Raw genomic sequence first — 17039 nt, forward strand, 5'->3', positions numbered from 1 at the left:
GGGAGTGTCCGGGGATTATGGAGTTCTGGGGAAATGTGTTGGGGACTTTAACAGACTTAATGGGAGTACAACTGCCAATGGACCCGTTCGTACATCTTTTTGAACAATGACTCTAAACTGGCTTTTCACTGGAAAGTCACGCAAACTCTGGCTGGCAGGACTTACAGCAGCCAAAAAGATTACAGTCCCACGCTGGAAACCTCCACATGACTTGTCCCAAAACACACTGGCTAAGGAGCTTTTTTTTTGGCACATTGCCTATCTGGAATTGTCGTCGGCAAGGATTAACCATGCTCGACACAGAGCATAAATGTCACTGTGGACAAATCTGATATCAGATCTGAAAGACCTGCTGACTCGGTGATGCAGTGGATGAGTTGTGTGATGCTTGATTGATGGAGTGGTGGAGGGAGGGAGGGATTGGGGGAGGAAGAGTAGGAAAAGGGAGATGGGTGGGGGTTACTGAGTTCAATGATGTTGATTTTTTTGTACTTGAAACGCTTTTGATGGAGAGGGCCACTATATTTCCACACTCACTCCAGAGGGCCACATTTGTCTGCCCGACAGTATAGTCGGACAGACACGTCTTATCTCCGTATTTTAACTTTTTCCGTAAATGAATGCCGTACTTCGCCATTCTATGTCACACAAAAGTAGCACAAATAGCCGACCTACAAGCTCAAAACGCGTCGCAGTGCGACGCGTTTTGAGCTTGTAGATCTGCTATTTTTGAATTGGAATCCTGATTGTTTTTTTTGCTATTTTTGAATTGGAATCCTGAAAAGTTTAATTTTTATTTACCGTCATTTCAAATGCATTTAGTTATACTTATGTTGACTTTGTTAACTTAAATACAAATACATTGGACATAAAAATTACATCATTTTAATACTAGTCATTAAGCTACTAATATAAACTGAAGTCATTAAAGCGGGTCATGTTTGCATGTTTGGAATTGTAACAGCTGAAATCAATAATATATCAGTATTCCGATATTAACCTGCGGGCTGCATTAAGTGAAGGTGGGGGCCGCATGTGGCCCCCGGGCCGCCAGTTGCCCATGTATGACATAGATAGAGCATCATAAAACAACTACCCGCCACACAAACACACCCACACACAGGCTAATTGTGTGAAGTGTGTGAATCTGTGAGATGAATATATTAATCTGATTTGCATAGTCGTTGGCTACTTCAAGCACACTGAAGGTCATAACAGATTCAACATTGAATAATATGCAGGATTTGAATCATGTGCGCGTCTGCCGAACAGATGTGACAGAATGTTGTGCCCTCAGCCATCATGACTTAAAAGGGATAGTTCACCCAAAACAATTATTTTTCTATCGATTAGTCACCCCATGGAGACTTGAATTCATGGATATTTTTTTGTTTTTGTCGCATTCCGGAGCCAATAATTTGATCACCGGTAGGCAGTGGTTCCGGTAGGAGACACAAAGGAGACTCTTTGAACCGCTGCCGGTCATCAAATTATTGGCTTAGGAATGCAAAAAAATATATAAATATATCCATGAATTCAATTCTGCATGTGGTGAGTAATCGATAGAAAAACAGTCATTTTGGAGGTGAACTATCCCTTTAAACTGTCTTAATTAACCCCTCAAGACTGTAAAAATCAACACTTGGGGTTACAGTGTGTCTCATCTCTTGCTCGACAGAGACCATCCGGTGAATGCTAGGACCAGCACAAGCCGAGCGAGACAGACTGGACCAAGCCGACAGCAGCAGTGGGGGCATCGCGGGCAGTAGGATGACGTCCATAGCAGACTACTATGCCGGGAAGAACGTGCTGATCACGGGGGCCACGGGCTTCATGGGGAAAGTGCTGGTCGAGAAGCTGCTCCGCTGCTGCCCCGAGGTCAAGGTGATCTACATCCTGGTGCGGCCCAAAGCCGGACAGTCCATGCAGCAGAGAGTCAGCGACATGATGAAGTGCAAGGTGAGAGACCATATTTTCTGCTTATTAACACGGCTTGGTTATTGCATCGTCTATTTCTCACTTCAAATGTTTTTGAAAACATTTGAAGTGAGAAATAGACGATGCAATAACCGAAAAGTGATTCTATTTGATCCTCTACACTTCCTTGTTGATCGTGGCTCACGATAAATTTTGCTTACGCAAATCCGATGGTAAAGAATGGGGGCGAGTGTGTTTTGGGGCGAGTCTTCCGGTTACCGTATGGACTACTGTCATTTGTTTTCCGAGGCAAACTTGTCTACTTATGGAATACTTTCTTTGCCGTAAGCAAGGAAATACTTCGTTTTGTTGTTACTTTTGGGTCAATGTATCAATGTATTTATTAAGTAGCCTCTGTGCATAATCACCCTGTCGGGCTTTACATTTCAATAATGACTACCTCCCCATACATTATCCCTTGCATATTTAGCACAGATGTTCAATAGTTATTGGGATACTGGCATAGTTTTTCCATTTATTGAGCTTGCCTGAATAATTGAATAAGTGTTGGTTAACATCGTTACATGGTTAATAACAGTGGTGGAAAGTAACTACTGTACTTAAGTACAATGTTGAGGTATTGAGGTATACTTTACTGATGTATTTCCAATTTTCAATACTTTTACTTCTACTCCACTACATCTCAGAGGCAAATATTGTACTTTTACTCCACTACAATTATTTGAAAACTTTTAGTTACTAGTTACTTAATAGTTACAAATTACTATATTATAGCAGTATTGATACTTTTGCAAAACATTTGAGTACTTTTTCCACCACTGAGCAGGAGTGGTTTTGAAGAGGTGGGGGAAGCTCCAATGTGTGGTGTCAGCTACATCAGTTCAGCAAGATTCAACAAAAAACAATACCACACGACTGTTTTGGGCTTAATGAGGGCTGAAAGATTGACTGGTCGCTACCAGCATTGATGTGCTCAACGATGCACACGCTGCTGTCACTGAGCTTCCTATTCTGTTATTGTATGCTGGGAGAAAGAATACACACATTGTTCTGTTACCGCCTGCGTCTAACAGAGTCTGTTTTCCAGTGGTGGAAAAAGTACTCAAATTCAAATTTACTTAAGTAAAAGTACCAATACTGCAATATAAAAATATTCAGTTACAAGTAAAAGTCCAGAATTCAAAATTTACTTGAGTAAAAGTACAAAAGTATTGGCATCAAAATGTACTTAAAGTACCAAAAGTAAAAGTACTAAATATTTGAAAATAGCCTATGTATAAAATAGGTTTAAAGTGGTTAATGTATGTTTTATAATGTAATAATTTATTTCTGAAAAGTAACTAGTAACTAAAGTTTTCAAGTAAATGTAGTGGAGTAAAAGTACAATATTTGCCTCTGAGATGTAGTGGAGTAGAAGTAAAAGTATTGGAAATTGGAAATACTCAAGTAAAGTACAAATACCTCAAAATGTTACTTAAGTATAGTACTTAAGTAAATGTACTTAGTTACTTTCCACCACTGCTGTTTTCATTTATCTCACTGTGCCATTCTTCCACATTCATTGTTTCAATCATTTCTACCAAACACTCACTGACAGCACAGCAGTCTTTAAATCTGAGGCCATAGTTCTCAGCAGCAAACCGGTAGATTTGCTCAATGCAGGTCCAGTCCTGACCACAAGTGAGGAGGTTTGAGTTTTGTTCTTGAGTGGACGGAGCTTGAGATCAGCTGGGGATTTGGAGCAGCGGGAGTGGTACCGTGTTCCACTGTGGATTTTGACAGCTAATTTTGCTTTAAATGTATCTTGGCGGTGCCTTGATGGCGTCGTAGTGGCTGATTTTACATTTGGTTGCGCTCTGAAAATAGCCGATCTACAAGCTGACAGTGTGTCGCAGCGTGACGCGTTGTCAGCTTGTAGATCTGCTATTTTCAGAGCGCAACACCCGAGCGCAACCAAACATAAAAAGACTTGTATTTTAGTTCTACTGGATCTCTTTAGTCTAGTTTTTTTATTTGTTGACGAAATTGTCAATATATTTAGCCTTAGTTTTAGTCATCATAGCTTAGTTTTTATTTAGTTTTGATGTCGTTTTCGTCAGTGAAAAAAGGTAGTCGACGAACGTTTGTCGTCAGAGTTTTAGTCGACAAAAACAACACAGCTGTGCCGCTGTGACGAAAAGAGCGCTCATGACCAAATGAACGATGTTGCAGACCGAGGACCAGGTAGTGGGATTATATTTCCACGCTGGCCTAGGAACACGTCGGAATCTGCACTCGGATCTGGTTAATGTGGCCAAGGATTGGGAAAGGGAAGTACGTGGTTCTCTGCTGGATCTGCTACCTCTGTGACTCGAAATGTAATTTGCCCAGCTCTGACACAAGGGTCAGACCACATGCTTTAACAGCACGCCATCATTTCCATGCTTTTATTTAGTTCTGTTTGATTTACTAGTGCATTCTCTCCTCTGCGGTGGCTTAAAGGAACACAAAATGAACCAGCCCCCAGCAATAATCAAGCGGTTCCTTCTGTGTATTTACAGTATAGTGCAAGTAAACGGCAAGCCGAACCAGGCAGAGAGAATACAGTCTTGACATTAATTAGAAAACAACAAATTATTGTCAGCCTTTGCTGTATATCCCACAATGAATTGTGTTCCATTTGGAAGCAACCCCCAGTATTGTTATTAGAAAAAAATAAACTATCTAAAGTCACATTGTCTCAAAAATCTCAGCTCTTTATCTCTCACCAGAAGAGAGAGGGGACTTCATAAAACAAACCTGATGTATTCTTAGGTTTGGGTATTGAGTATTCTTACTGTTTGATGCTGATGTAACACAGACTGCTCATTCTGCTCTATAGTATTACACCTGCTGCTCTTAAAGGTCCTGTCATTGGACTTCCATTACCAAGCCAAAAGTCAAGTCAAGTCAAATATTTATTTATACAGCACATTTCATTTCATATTAAATATGACGTAATGTTTCAATGTGCTTATGTGCCCCTATTGGTATTCTTGCCAGCACTCCAGTCTATATAATTCCATTCAGAATCGGGTTAGCTTGGCCTCGATGGAATATTGTATTTTGTAACATGCTGGCTCTTCCAATTCCCCCAAACCCCCAATACATACATCCTCCGATAATTCGACAAAGCTCTGTGGTGGTGAGCCCAAAATCTCTTCTGCTCCTCAGTGGCTGGAGCAATTGATCTGAATTTGCACACAGCCATTGACCATCACCATGTGCACGGAACAGCGAAGCCCGTTTTTCGCTTTCCCCAAATGTCAGCTGTTTATTAGCTAGTTTTTGTGTTCGCTGGCTCCCAGGTTGCCAAATCATGTGCGCATATCCCCCCACGGGTATGGTCTAGTTATAGTAAAGCCAGAGAGAAACCACCGGTGTTGTTTATTTATTTGTATTTATTCCACACAAGCTACAAGCAGAGCTTTTTTGTAAATAAAACTGCTAGGATCAGTAATTTGTATCACCGCCATACACACATAGACCTGTATGTAACCAACAGAAGCACTTCCGTATAACTGACTTCATGTCCCACTCCTTGAGGTGATGTCTGCAACTTTTCTGCTCTAGGGGAATACAGACTTTGTATTTTACATTTCTTTATGTACAGCACTTTGGTTCAACGCTGTTGTTTTAACCCATTAAGACCTGAGGCCGATTAAAAAAATGTTTTCTAAATCCTAACGCTTTAAAAAATCTATAGATATTCAAAAAATTGCACCAATCTTCACGATTTTACAAAAATAGCAGATCTACAAGCTCATAGCGCGGCACTCGGTGCCGCGCTATGAGCTTGTATATCTGCTATTTTTGAATAGCCAAAGACATCTTAAAATGACACAGATGCGTCCCCGGTCTTAATGGGTTAAATGTGCTCTATGAATAAAATGGATTGGATTGGATACTTTAGTTTTCATTTCCCAACCAAAGAGAAACTTTGCATCTTTAAGATGCAAACTGTGAAATGCTTCTCTTGAGTTATGAGAAGAATCTGGGTCCAGCCTGGCCCTGGCTCATCCATTTATGCTGATTACAGTATGGATAATGGCTTAACTTCATACTTCTTGGCTTAATACATTAGGCTTAAAAGCCTATTAACATACATTACAAGATATAATATCATAAAAGTTTATGGTTGCGATTACAGTTTATTTTAATGTAAATTTAGCAATTTAACCCATTAAGACCTGGAACGCATCTGTGTCATTTTTAGATTTGAGCTAAAAAGCATTATTACAATTTGGCTATTCAGAAATAGCAGATATACAAGCTCATAGCGCGGCACCGAGTGCAGCGCTACGAGCTTGTAGATCTGATATTTTTGAAAAATCAAGAAAATTTGTGCAAATCTTTGAGTATATATATTTTTAAAGCAAAGATTTGTGACTCAAATCTTTGCTTCTGGGGGTCCCTGGAACAAAATGTTTTGAGATGGGGGTCCGTGGCCAAATACATATACATTTTTTGGTCCTTGACATGAAAAAATGTGAGCACCACTGACAAAGTAACATACGTTTTTTTCAAAAAAACTGTTAGGATTTAGAAAACATTTTGTAGACTTGGAACCTCAGGCCTTCATGGGTCAACCCTGTCAAGTTTGTTTACTGCTGTGAAAATGTTATATTTTTGGGGGGGGGGGGGGGGGGGGGGTAGCCTCTCCTCTTGTCCTTTCAGCCACAATGCTGTCATTCAGCAGAACCCCTGTTGCTAGGTAACAGGCAACAACCTGTTCCCACCGCGGTTCCTTTTTTTAAAAAGGATGTTATCAGGGGAGGTGGCCCCCCCCCAAGCTTGGAAAAAGACAAGACGGATAGAAATCTCATTGTTCCCATGCATCTCCAATGCCCCGACTTTGACATTCCCTATAATCCCTGTGCGAGCATTCAAAAGTTTGGCGATTACTTAGAGTCCAGTGGAATGCTGAAATAGCTGCAGCTCTCTCTCTTGCTGCTGGGCAGTGAATGGCATGCCAGGCACTTGATTGATGCAGGCCTGTGGGCATACAGAGTCTGTCGGCCTGCTCTGTGGCATGCTTCTCCATCCCACCACCCCCACGCACTTCTATTGCTGCCGCTTTTTGGTTCAGCCATCAGTTTGTCTGTGCGCTTTCTTCCTTCTATAACAGCAGGTGGTTGGTGGATTTTCAAATGTATGAAATGTATGCAAATCTTTTGAAAATAGCAGATCAACAAGCTCACAATGCGTCGCATCGCGCGACGCATTGTGAGCTTGTTGATCGGCTATTTTCAAATGGCCAAAATGTGTATATAGGGCTAATGTATGTTTTGTAATGATTATCAAAATCTACAAAGTAACTAGTAACTAAAGCTTTCTAATAATTGTAGTCGTGTAAAAGTACAATATTTGCCTTTGAGATCATAGTGGAATAGAAGTTAAAGTATTTAGAATTAGAAATACTCAAGTCAAGTAAAAAATACCTCAAAAAGTACAGTACTTGATTAAATGTACTTACACCACTGCTGATCTGAGGGGTGAATGCGGAGGCAGGACGAGGGAATTGTCTGGAATTCTGGAGATGGGACCCGCGTCAAGAGCAATATATGCCTGTCGACTTGCTCATAATTGGAATGCCTTTATTTGTCATTGGTAGCATGTTCTCTGGGTGAGATTCATCTACAGCAGGGTTTTTTTTTTCAACAGGCGGTCCGTGGACGACTTGTGGTCCCTGAAGGTATTGCACGTGGTCCCTGACCATGTTGCAATTTGTTTTTTTTTCTCCTTGTTCCACGGAACAGTGCATATTATCGACCTGGTGACCCATGATGACATGTCAATGTTGTCATTTACTGGGAAGTCGAGGAATTCCACTGAAAAGGGAGTCAGAATCTCAAGAAGGCAAAGTTGTACCGGATTGACTGATGGAGTCATCATTATTAGGAAATGTGCCCATTTAATTGCATGTGTCTGTGTAGTCCATTGACCATTGGTTGAGAAACAGTGGGATGTACATTATAGATATGGGACACATGCATAGCAAGTGTTAGCCAGTTCTGGCCCACGGGCCTCCTGTTGCCTACCACTGTGCTACAGCATTGGTTCTCAAAGTGGGGTCCGAGGACCCCCAGGGGTACTTGAGAGGGTTCCAGGGGGTCCCCAGCTAAATGATGGACAGGGACCAAATGGACCCTTATGGGTCTGTAACTCTGAGAGTGTACAAATGGAACCAAATGGACCCTAACGGGTCCATTTGGTTCCATTTGTACACTCTCAGAGTTAAATTAACATTGATTTTACAATATGAATTGGGGTCCCAGAGACATACATGCCATTAAATGGGGGTCCGTAGCCTAATGCATGTCAAACTGGGGGTCCTTGAAATTAAAATGGTTGAAATCACTGCTAGAGAGCCGTAAAAATCTTCTATTATGGGGGTCCCTGGCTTATCTTTTCAAATGGGGGTCCGCGGGCTAATAAGTGTCTATTTGGGGGTCCTTGGCACGAAAAAGTTTGAGAACCACTGTGCTACAGTATAGTGTGATCCGCTCTGATCAAACAATGCCATATCTGCACTGGTCTAACATATTCTCTATCGTTGCTCGCCAAAAGTGGAATGTGTCTGGCCGGGAGCTTACAGTATTTGTTCAAACATGCCATCTAATGGCCCTGGGTTCTAAGGGAGCATGGTGAGCATGCGGCCGAGCAGGCCGCCAGTTAAACGGATGCCAAGTTGTTCTTGTTCGCAAAGTGTTTACGGGTAATCTCTGTTTTTGTCCTCAGCATTTTTTTTCCCCTTCTCTTTTCTCTCTTTGGCCCCTGTTTTCACAGTCAACACTAGATAGATAAAGGGGCACTTTGTGTGAGAACTAGTTCAGTGGAGCAAGTGCTCTATGGTCAGTCTTTAGTGTGTGTGTGTGTGTGTGTGTGTGTGTGTGTGTGTGTGTGTGTGTGTGTGTGTGTGTGTGTGTGTGTGTGTGTGTGTGTGTGTGTGTGTGTGTGTGTGTGTGTGTGTGTGTGTGTGTGTGTGTGTGTGTGTGTGTGTGTGTGTGTGTGTGTGTGTGTGTGTGTGTGTGTGTGAATGATTGCACACAGAGCGTGTCGAGAAAGTGCAGCTCTGATTTTGGATAACCTCTCGGTTATGTGAGGGCATGTCTTCCATTGACTGGGTGCAGAAAAAAACTGAGCATAGGCTTAGTCAGCAGCGGACTGAATAAGACCTGCACTATTGTATCTGTGCCAAAGCTTTTTTTCCTTCTCCCCCCCCTTTATCTATCCAGGATACAGTATGTTAGCTGAGCACATCCTGCTGCACATCAGTGTTGATTTCGACGACTAAAACTATGATGAAAAATGTTCGTCGACAACCTTTTTTCACTGACGAAAACTAAATAAAAACTAAGCTATGATGACTAAAACTATGACTAAATAAATTGACAATTTCGTCAACAAATAAAAACTAGTCTAAAATGTTAGTGAGGGACGAGTGGAGAAGAGATCCAGTAGAACTAAAAGACAAGTCATTTTATGTTTGGTTGCGCTCGGCTGTTGCGCTCTGAAAATAGCGACACGTTTTGAGCTTGTAGATCTGCTATTTTCCGCTATTTTCAGCATTTTCTGCTATTTTCAGCACGCAACCAACTGTAAAATGTAGTTTTTTTATGTGGTTAAAGCTTAGTGTCTGACATGCATGAAATACTAAAGCAAGAAAAATTATGCCCTACCACAGCATCTACATATTAATTATGTTCCTGTTTTCTAGTTGCCGAGTGTTGCTAGGGAATCGTGATTTGAGGGAGAAATGGCCACGGAAATTGTATTCCAGAAGCTGTACATTTAGCATTCTGCCTGAATAGCTTGCCCGTACAACATTGATGCCAAGCTATCCATTTGGATTATATTCTCACTTCCTTATGATTGTCAATCAAAACTTTATTTATATACCACTTTTCATTCAACAGAAAATGCTTCATATAATACATAGAACATAATATAAAATAATCAATCAAATCAAGAACTGTGAGATCAAAGACAAGGACAAGGACAATGAGGAAACACCACAGACAGCGTAGACAATGCACAGCATGATGTACACAACAAGAAACGACACACACGCAAAGGCAAAAGTCAAATAAAATAGTATTGAATACATTTTTCAGTTCAGAACAAAAATGTATACACTGGAATGAAATGGAGATAATAGATCAAATAAAATGGACCCCATTTGAAAAGATAAGCCAGGGACCCCCGTAAGAGAAGATTGTTACGGCTCTCTAGCATTCATTCTCAACCATTTTAATTTCAAGGACCCCCAGTTTGACATGCATTAGGCTACGGAGCCCCATTTAATGGCGTTTCTATCCCTGGGATCCCAATTTATATTGTGAAATCAATGTTAATTTAACTCTGAGAGTGTACTAACAGGTCCATTTGGTTCCATTTGTACACTCTCTGAGTTACAGACCCATAAGGGTCCATTTGGTTCCTATCCATCATTTAGCTGGGGACCCCCTGGAACCCCCTAAAGTACCCCTGGGGGTCCCCGGACCCCACTTTGAGAACCAATGCTCTAGTTTGTATTTCAAAAAGAACACTCTCAGCTACCATGTCAGCAAAATGTTAAATTGGAAGGCCAAGTTGCTCTGTTAGTTAATTCACTTATGGATTTATTTATTTTATTTTAGGAGGTTTGCCTTGTTAATTTCACTGGGAGTGAACACTGGGGATATTGTGCACCAGCCTCATTTCAGGAGTAAATTATTGATGCTGATGGTGGCGGCTATTAGATCCTCTTGCTATACACACAGTAACAGTATATCACGGTTTTGTGTCTTTGCGAGGGTCTCTTTCGTACACGATGCACAGCCTCTGCTATATAAACACCGGAGAGATGTATGTCCTGTCAGGGGATGGCTGCTACAGTGAGACTACAGCATTAACCCATTAAGACCGGGAACGCATGTGGTGTCATTTTAAGATTTCTTTGACTATTCAAAAAGTAGCAGATCTACAAGCTCATAGCGCGGCACCGAGTGCCGCGCTATGAGCTTGTAGATTTGCTATCTTTTTTTAATCGGGATTTTTTTTGCAAATCTTTGAATATATATATATATATATATATATAGAGATAGATAGATAGATAGATAGATAGATAGATAGATAGATATTTAAAGCGAACATTTTTAACTCAAATCTTTGCTTCTGGGGAGTCCCTGGAATAACATATTTTGAGATGGGGGTCCGTGGCCAAATACATATAATTTTAGGGGTCCATGACATGAAAAAGTTTGCGAACTACTGATTATAGCAACATACATTTAAAAAAAAAAAGTTTTTGGATTTAGAAGACATTTGTAGAATCCCCAGAGACAAAGTTTTGAGTTAGAATGTTCGCTATATACAAAGATTTGCACAAATTTTCACGTTTTTTCAAAAAGAATTGCAGATCTACAAACTCATAGCTATGAGCTTGCAGATGTTCAATTTTTGAATAGCCAAAGTATAAGATAATGGTTAAAGTGGTTAAAATCTAAAGTGACAGATGCTTCCCCGGTCTTAATGGGTTAACGAGAGGGTGTCGTGCCAGACGCTGACGTATGCTCTCCGTGCGGTGCGGTTCGACCCCTCCACAGCCCTGTTGTTTGTGGTTGGCAGATCTTCTCGGCCTTCACCGATCCAACATGGCTGTGCACTCGCTGTTCCTGTGCATCTGAGGCTGGTTGGCAGTGGTGTAAAGTAACTAAGTACATTTACTCAAGTACTACACTTGTGCAATTGTGAGGTATTTTTTACTTTACTAGAGTATTGCCAATTTTCAGTACTTCTACTCCACTACATCTCAGAGACAAATATTGTACTTTTACTCCACTACAATTATTTGGAAAATTTAGTTACTAGTTACCTTGTATATTTTGATAATTATTACAAAACATACATTAAACGGAGGGTAAGTGATTTTCTTTGGTTAAAATAAGTGTTAAATAGCTCTATATTCTGATAGTACTCATTGCTATAGAGTGTTTGTTCAGTAAAAGGAGTCTCCTTGTCTCTCCAACTCTTTATTAAACAGAAAATGCATTTTCGTTTCAGTTTCAGTTTCATTTCCAATTTTATCCAATCAGGATAGAGAACTCAATCAGGATATATATTGAACAAGTGAAATTGGAAGTGATGACACTAAGAAATGAGCAGGCAAAATGGGAACTGGAACACTATAAAAATGAAGCTGAAAAATGGGTACTCTCTCCTGATTGGCTGAGATTTTGACACCTACCGGAAAATGTATTTTCTGTTTATTAAAGAGCTGGAGAGACATGGAGACTCCTGTTACTGAACAAACACTCTATAGCAATGATTACTATCAGAATATAGAGCTATTTAACACTTATAATATAGTGCTTTAACCTTTTAAAGCACTATAAACAAAATACTTTTTGTTTTAACCCAAAAATATCACTTCCCCAGCCCTATATACATTTCGGCCATTTGAAAATACCCGCAAGCTACAAGTTGTGTGAGCTTGTAGATCTGCCATTTTCAAAATATTTTTTTATACATTGAAATAGGACATTCTGCATTTATACAGTATTTTGATACCAATACTTTTGTATTTTTACTCAAGTACATTTTGAATTCCGGACTTTTACTTGTAACAGAGTATGTCTACATTAAATGGTAAATGATAAATGGTGCATTTATATAGCACTTTTATCCAAAGTGCTTTACATAGATTGTGCATTACATTCACCCATTCACACACACATTCATACACCGATGGCGGAGGAAACCATGCAAGCCACCAACCTGCTCATCGGGAGCAATAGAGGATATGCGCATGCTTAAAGTGAATGGCAAAACGAGTGGCAAAGCAACATGCAAAGTGAGTTTAACATTGTTTAATGTTGTTTAATGCAATCAGATATGACTTTTCTGTTTGGATGCATGGGCTGTCAAGGCCAGAAAGTATTTTTTTGACACTCAGTAGGCATTCCTAACTTCCGTGTTTGATGATGATGTCACACGCATATCCTCTATTAGGGGTTCAGTGTCTTAATCAAGGAGACTTTGACACTAACTCAGGGGGAATCCGGGACGATTGCAGTATTGATACTTTTAAGACCTGGAACGCATCTGTGTCACTTTAGATTTCTCTGGCTATTCAAAAATAGCAGATATACAAGCTCATAGCGTGGCACCGAGTGCCGCGCTATGAGCTTGTAGATCTGCTATTTTTGAAAAATCTTGAACAATCTTTTTTTTATTTATTTTTTCCAAAAACAGGATTTAGAAAACATTTTTAAGATTCGCCTCAGGTCTTAATGGGTGTTAAATGGGAATTAAAGAATGTACTTTTTCCACCACTGCTTGGCATGCAGCATAGGGCCCAAGCGAGCTGCGAGGCAACTGATAGGCACAATATAATTGCATATAATTAGGCTGCAAATGAACTCCAGTTTGTGAAACTAATTAGCACATGAAATATCACTGGCGGGATCATTAAGGCGTGGCTTGCACGTGCATGGGGAAGGGCCATGTCTTTTGAGGGACTGTCATTGTCCAGCTCAACATCCCCACTGAGTGTAGACAGTTTGCACGACAGCCTTTTCTCTCTCCATGTACAGATGGCTCAGTTAAGTGGCCATTTGTGGACGAAGGCTCAGATTAGAGCTGGACGATAATATATACATATCGCCGCCACATGCGGCCCCCACCTTCACTTAATGCGGCCCGCAGGTTAATATCAGAATACTGATATCTTATTGATTTCAGCTGTTACAATTTCAAACATGCAAACATGACCCGCTTTAATTACTTCAGTCTATATTAGTAGCTTAATGAATAGTAATTATATTGTCTGTTTTATGTCCAATGTATTTGTATTTAAGTTCATAAAGTCGACATAAGTATAACTAAATGCGTTTGAAATTAAATAAAAATGTTACTTTTCAGGATTCCAACTCAAAAATAGCAGATCTACAAGCTCAAAACGCGTCGCACCGCGATGCGTTTTGAGCTTGTAGATCTGCTATTGTTCTTTTGTGTGACAGAATGGTGAGGTACGGTATTCATTTACAGAAAAAAGTAATACAGAGATAAGAGGTGTCTGCCCGACAGTATATGCAATGTGACCCTCCGGAGTTAGTGTGGAAATATAGTGGCCCTCTCCATCATCAAAGTTGCCCACCCCTGGAATAGGACAATATATTGATGTTATGAAAGCGTCTTTTCCTGGTTTTAATCACTGAGGAAAAGTATTTTGAAAAATTGCGGGAAAAGCAAAAAAATCGACAAGCTTGTGATCGGCTATTTTTTTAAATGTTTGAAAATGTTAGAAAAATAATCTATATTGTGAAATTAGTTTTTGTCTACTGAACCAAGTACCGAGTCTTGGTGGCTTTGTTTTTGTTTGTTTTCAAAACCTCCACAACACCATTGAATGGCTCTGTATTACATCTGCTGTTCCCCGTATTGAATGTAGCCCAATAGATGGTGAAAACAGAAATGCAGCTGGAGGCATGAAGGCAAAGGAAGCCTTCAAATGTATCTCCATGAAATATGGAAGTACGGAACCCCAGGGGAACCACCGTGGGGTTTGCACATCGATCGGGCCTGCCCTTGTGTTATTACTCAGGCCTTAAGGTATGTGTGTGTGTGTGTGTGTGTGTGTGTGTGTGTGTGTGTGTGTGTGTGTGTGTGTGTGTGTGTGTGTGTGTGTGTGTGTGTGTGTGTGTGTGTGTGTGTGTGTGTGTGTGTGTGTGTGTTTGTGCTTGCGCGGGTGTTATCGATCTGGTCTGGAAGAACGAGCGTCATTTCGGTAGTGGGGCCGGAGGTCGGTGCTTGCCCCAGGGTCCGGTGGCATGCAGGACAGATGAGAAGACGGAGAAGATCGCGTTCATCAAGATTACAGCGGCTCTGCAGTATCCCTCTCCCCGGGACACACACTTTATCCACTACGTGCAGCAGCTATCAGCCAGTTCCCAGGGTGCTGCCTTTCAGGCATATGCTGTAAATTAATGAGAACGCTTTCCATTCCACATTCCGCATGCGTGTGCGTGTGTGCGTGCACGCGCTACATTTGCCATATTCTGTGATGATGTCAGACTATGGTCGCTTGAGCATAAAGCGAGGACATTTCAGCTTGGCTTCTTCCATAATCTCTGGGATGGATGAAAACAGCACTCCGGCATAATGCTTGACCGCGCATGCAGTACCACTGCTCGGCCTCAGCTGGGGTTTATGGGTGCTACTTCTCACTAGTGCTGTCCGAACAAATTTTGGTATTCGATAATAATTCGAAAGTGAAAACATTTTTTAACATTCAAGTGCTAAAATTGACGTTCAAATGTAGTTTAAAACAAAACAAATTTTTTTTTAGAAATGTAATTTAAATATATATGTTTATTCCTAATTCCTAACTTGCTTTCTGGGGCTCCACCCTCTTCCCTTATTCTATGCTCTTAAGAAGCTGGTAGATTAGGGGTTGAAGAGGCAGGCTGATGGCCAACAGATATGATGGCATCCGAACCGTTCCTGATACTTAACACTTAATTTATCTAGATCTATTCTTTTTTCTTTTCGGATCAATCGGTTATCAGCTTGCCTGGCATTGCCAGGGTTATTGCGCTGACAACGCGACGATCAGGTTTTGGTACAGCATTGGCCGGGTTATTGCATGGGTGAATAGGTTCCATCTCTCCCTCTCCGTGTTATTGCGTGGGTGAAATATTACTCTCCTTCTCTTTCCCTCTTCGGGTTATTGCGTGGGTGAAATAGGCTCTCTCTCTCCCTCTTCAGGTTATTGCGTGGGTGAAATAGGCTCTCCCTCTCTTGATTCCTGGCATTACGTCAAAGTGTCCTCAGGCAGGACATCGAACCCCTAATGGGTGCTTTGCGTGACTACTTCCACTGTTGGAATGTGTGAATGTAACACATGCAAAGCGCTATACATTTTTGCTAACAATCATTGTCGACGGTGTTGGAAAAGCGTTGGGCATCGTGATATCCTCCAGTAAAAGTGTGTAATGTTTTATCCTTCAACAGTAACCTAACCCAATTCCATTATTCAACTCATTTAGACATGAGTGCATGTCAGGAAATGGAGGTCAGCGCTGAGGATGCAGCAGTTAATTGCCTCTTGTCTGACATACTTTGGCAGACCCCGTCTAACTACTGTAAATTTTCCATCCTGCTTGCTTGCGTGATTGGCTCCATCACCCTGACTCAGCAGTGTGTGAGTACCAACCAATGGCGCGGATCCAGCTAACAGATGTTACCCACAGAGCAGGAAGAGGGAAATGTGTAGAATCAGGCCTTCAGAGTACTTAACTACCTAAAAGTGCTGTACCAGGAGCTGCCTCAGACATTCTTTCGCCCAACGAGGCCGTTTGATCCAGTATTTTCACTTGGAACACAAAATGTGAGTGTCTGTCATTTTGACAGCAAATTTTGATTTAGTTTCAGTCATAGTCTTCTGAATCAAATTCCATTCAGTTCTAGTCATATTTTATTAATCTGAAATGTTTTAGCGTTAGTCTAGTTTTAGTCGAATAAATATAAGATCATAGTCGACTAAATCTACAGTTGATTTAGTCGACTAAAATGTATTTTGTCGGTGCCTTGATGGCGTCGTAATACCTGATTTTACAGTTGGTTGCATGCTGAAAACAGCCGATCTACAAGCTCACAACGACACGTTGTGAGCTTGTAGATCTGCTATTTTCAGAGCCACCAAGCATAAAATGACTTGTCTTTTAGTTTTACTGAATCTCTTCTACACTAGTTCCCTCCCCAACATTTCAGTCAAGTTTTTATTTGTTGACGAAATTGTCAATATATTTAGTCATAGTTTTAGTCATCACAGCTTAGTTTTTATTTAGTTTTCGTCAGTGAAAAAAGGTAGTCGACGAACACTTTTCGTCATAGTTTTAGTCGACGAAATCAACACTGCTGTATCTCAGATGTCAGTGTGGATTACATTCAACCTGGGCAGGAGTTTGCTCAGCCCTGGCCACAAGATGTTACATTGTGGCCACTAACAATGCAGAGCCAGTGGCCTAAGTGGCCACTTGTCTTGGAGACTGCATGACAAGACAGTATGGGATTGTTAATGTAGAACTTTGTTCCCC

At 40.9% G+C, this 17039-nt stretch overlaps 1 protein-coding gene across 1 annotated transcript in view; it reads left to right on the top strand.

The window, feature by feature from the left end:
- The window catches only part of LOC311040283 (fatty acyl-CoA reductase 1), an 80497-nt gene that overhangs the window by 28058 nt on the left and 35400 nt on the right, over positions 1–17039 (top strand). Inside the window, exon 2 of the mRNA XM_084050466.1 lies at positions 1679–1959. Within this exon, the coding sequence (XP_083906592.1) occupies positions 1693–1959 (267 nt within the window). The 5' untranslated portion in view covers positions 1679–1692. The remainder of the gene's footprint in view (positions 1–1678; positions 1960–17039) is intronic.

The sequence above is a fragment of the Gymnoscopelus microlampas genome, assembly GCF_963454915.1.
Source record: "Gymnoscopelus microlampas genome assembly, chromosome: 23".
Lineage (NCBI taxonomy): Eukaryota > Metazoa > Chordata > Actinopteri > Myctophiformes > Myctophidae > Gymnoscopelus > Gymnoscopelus microlampas.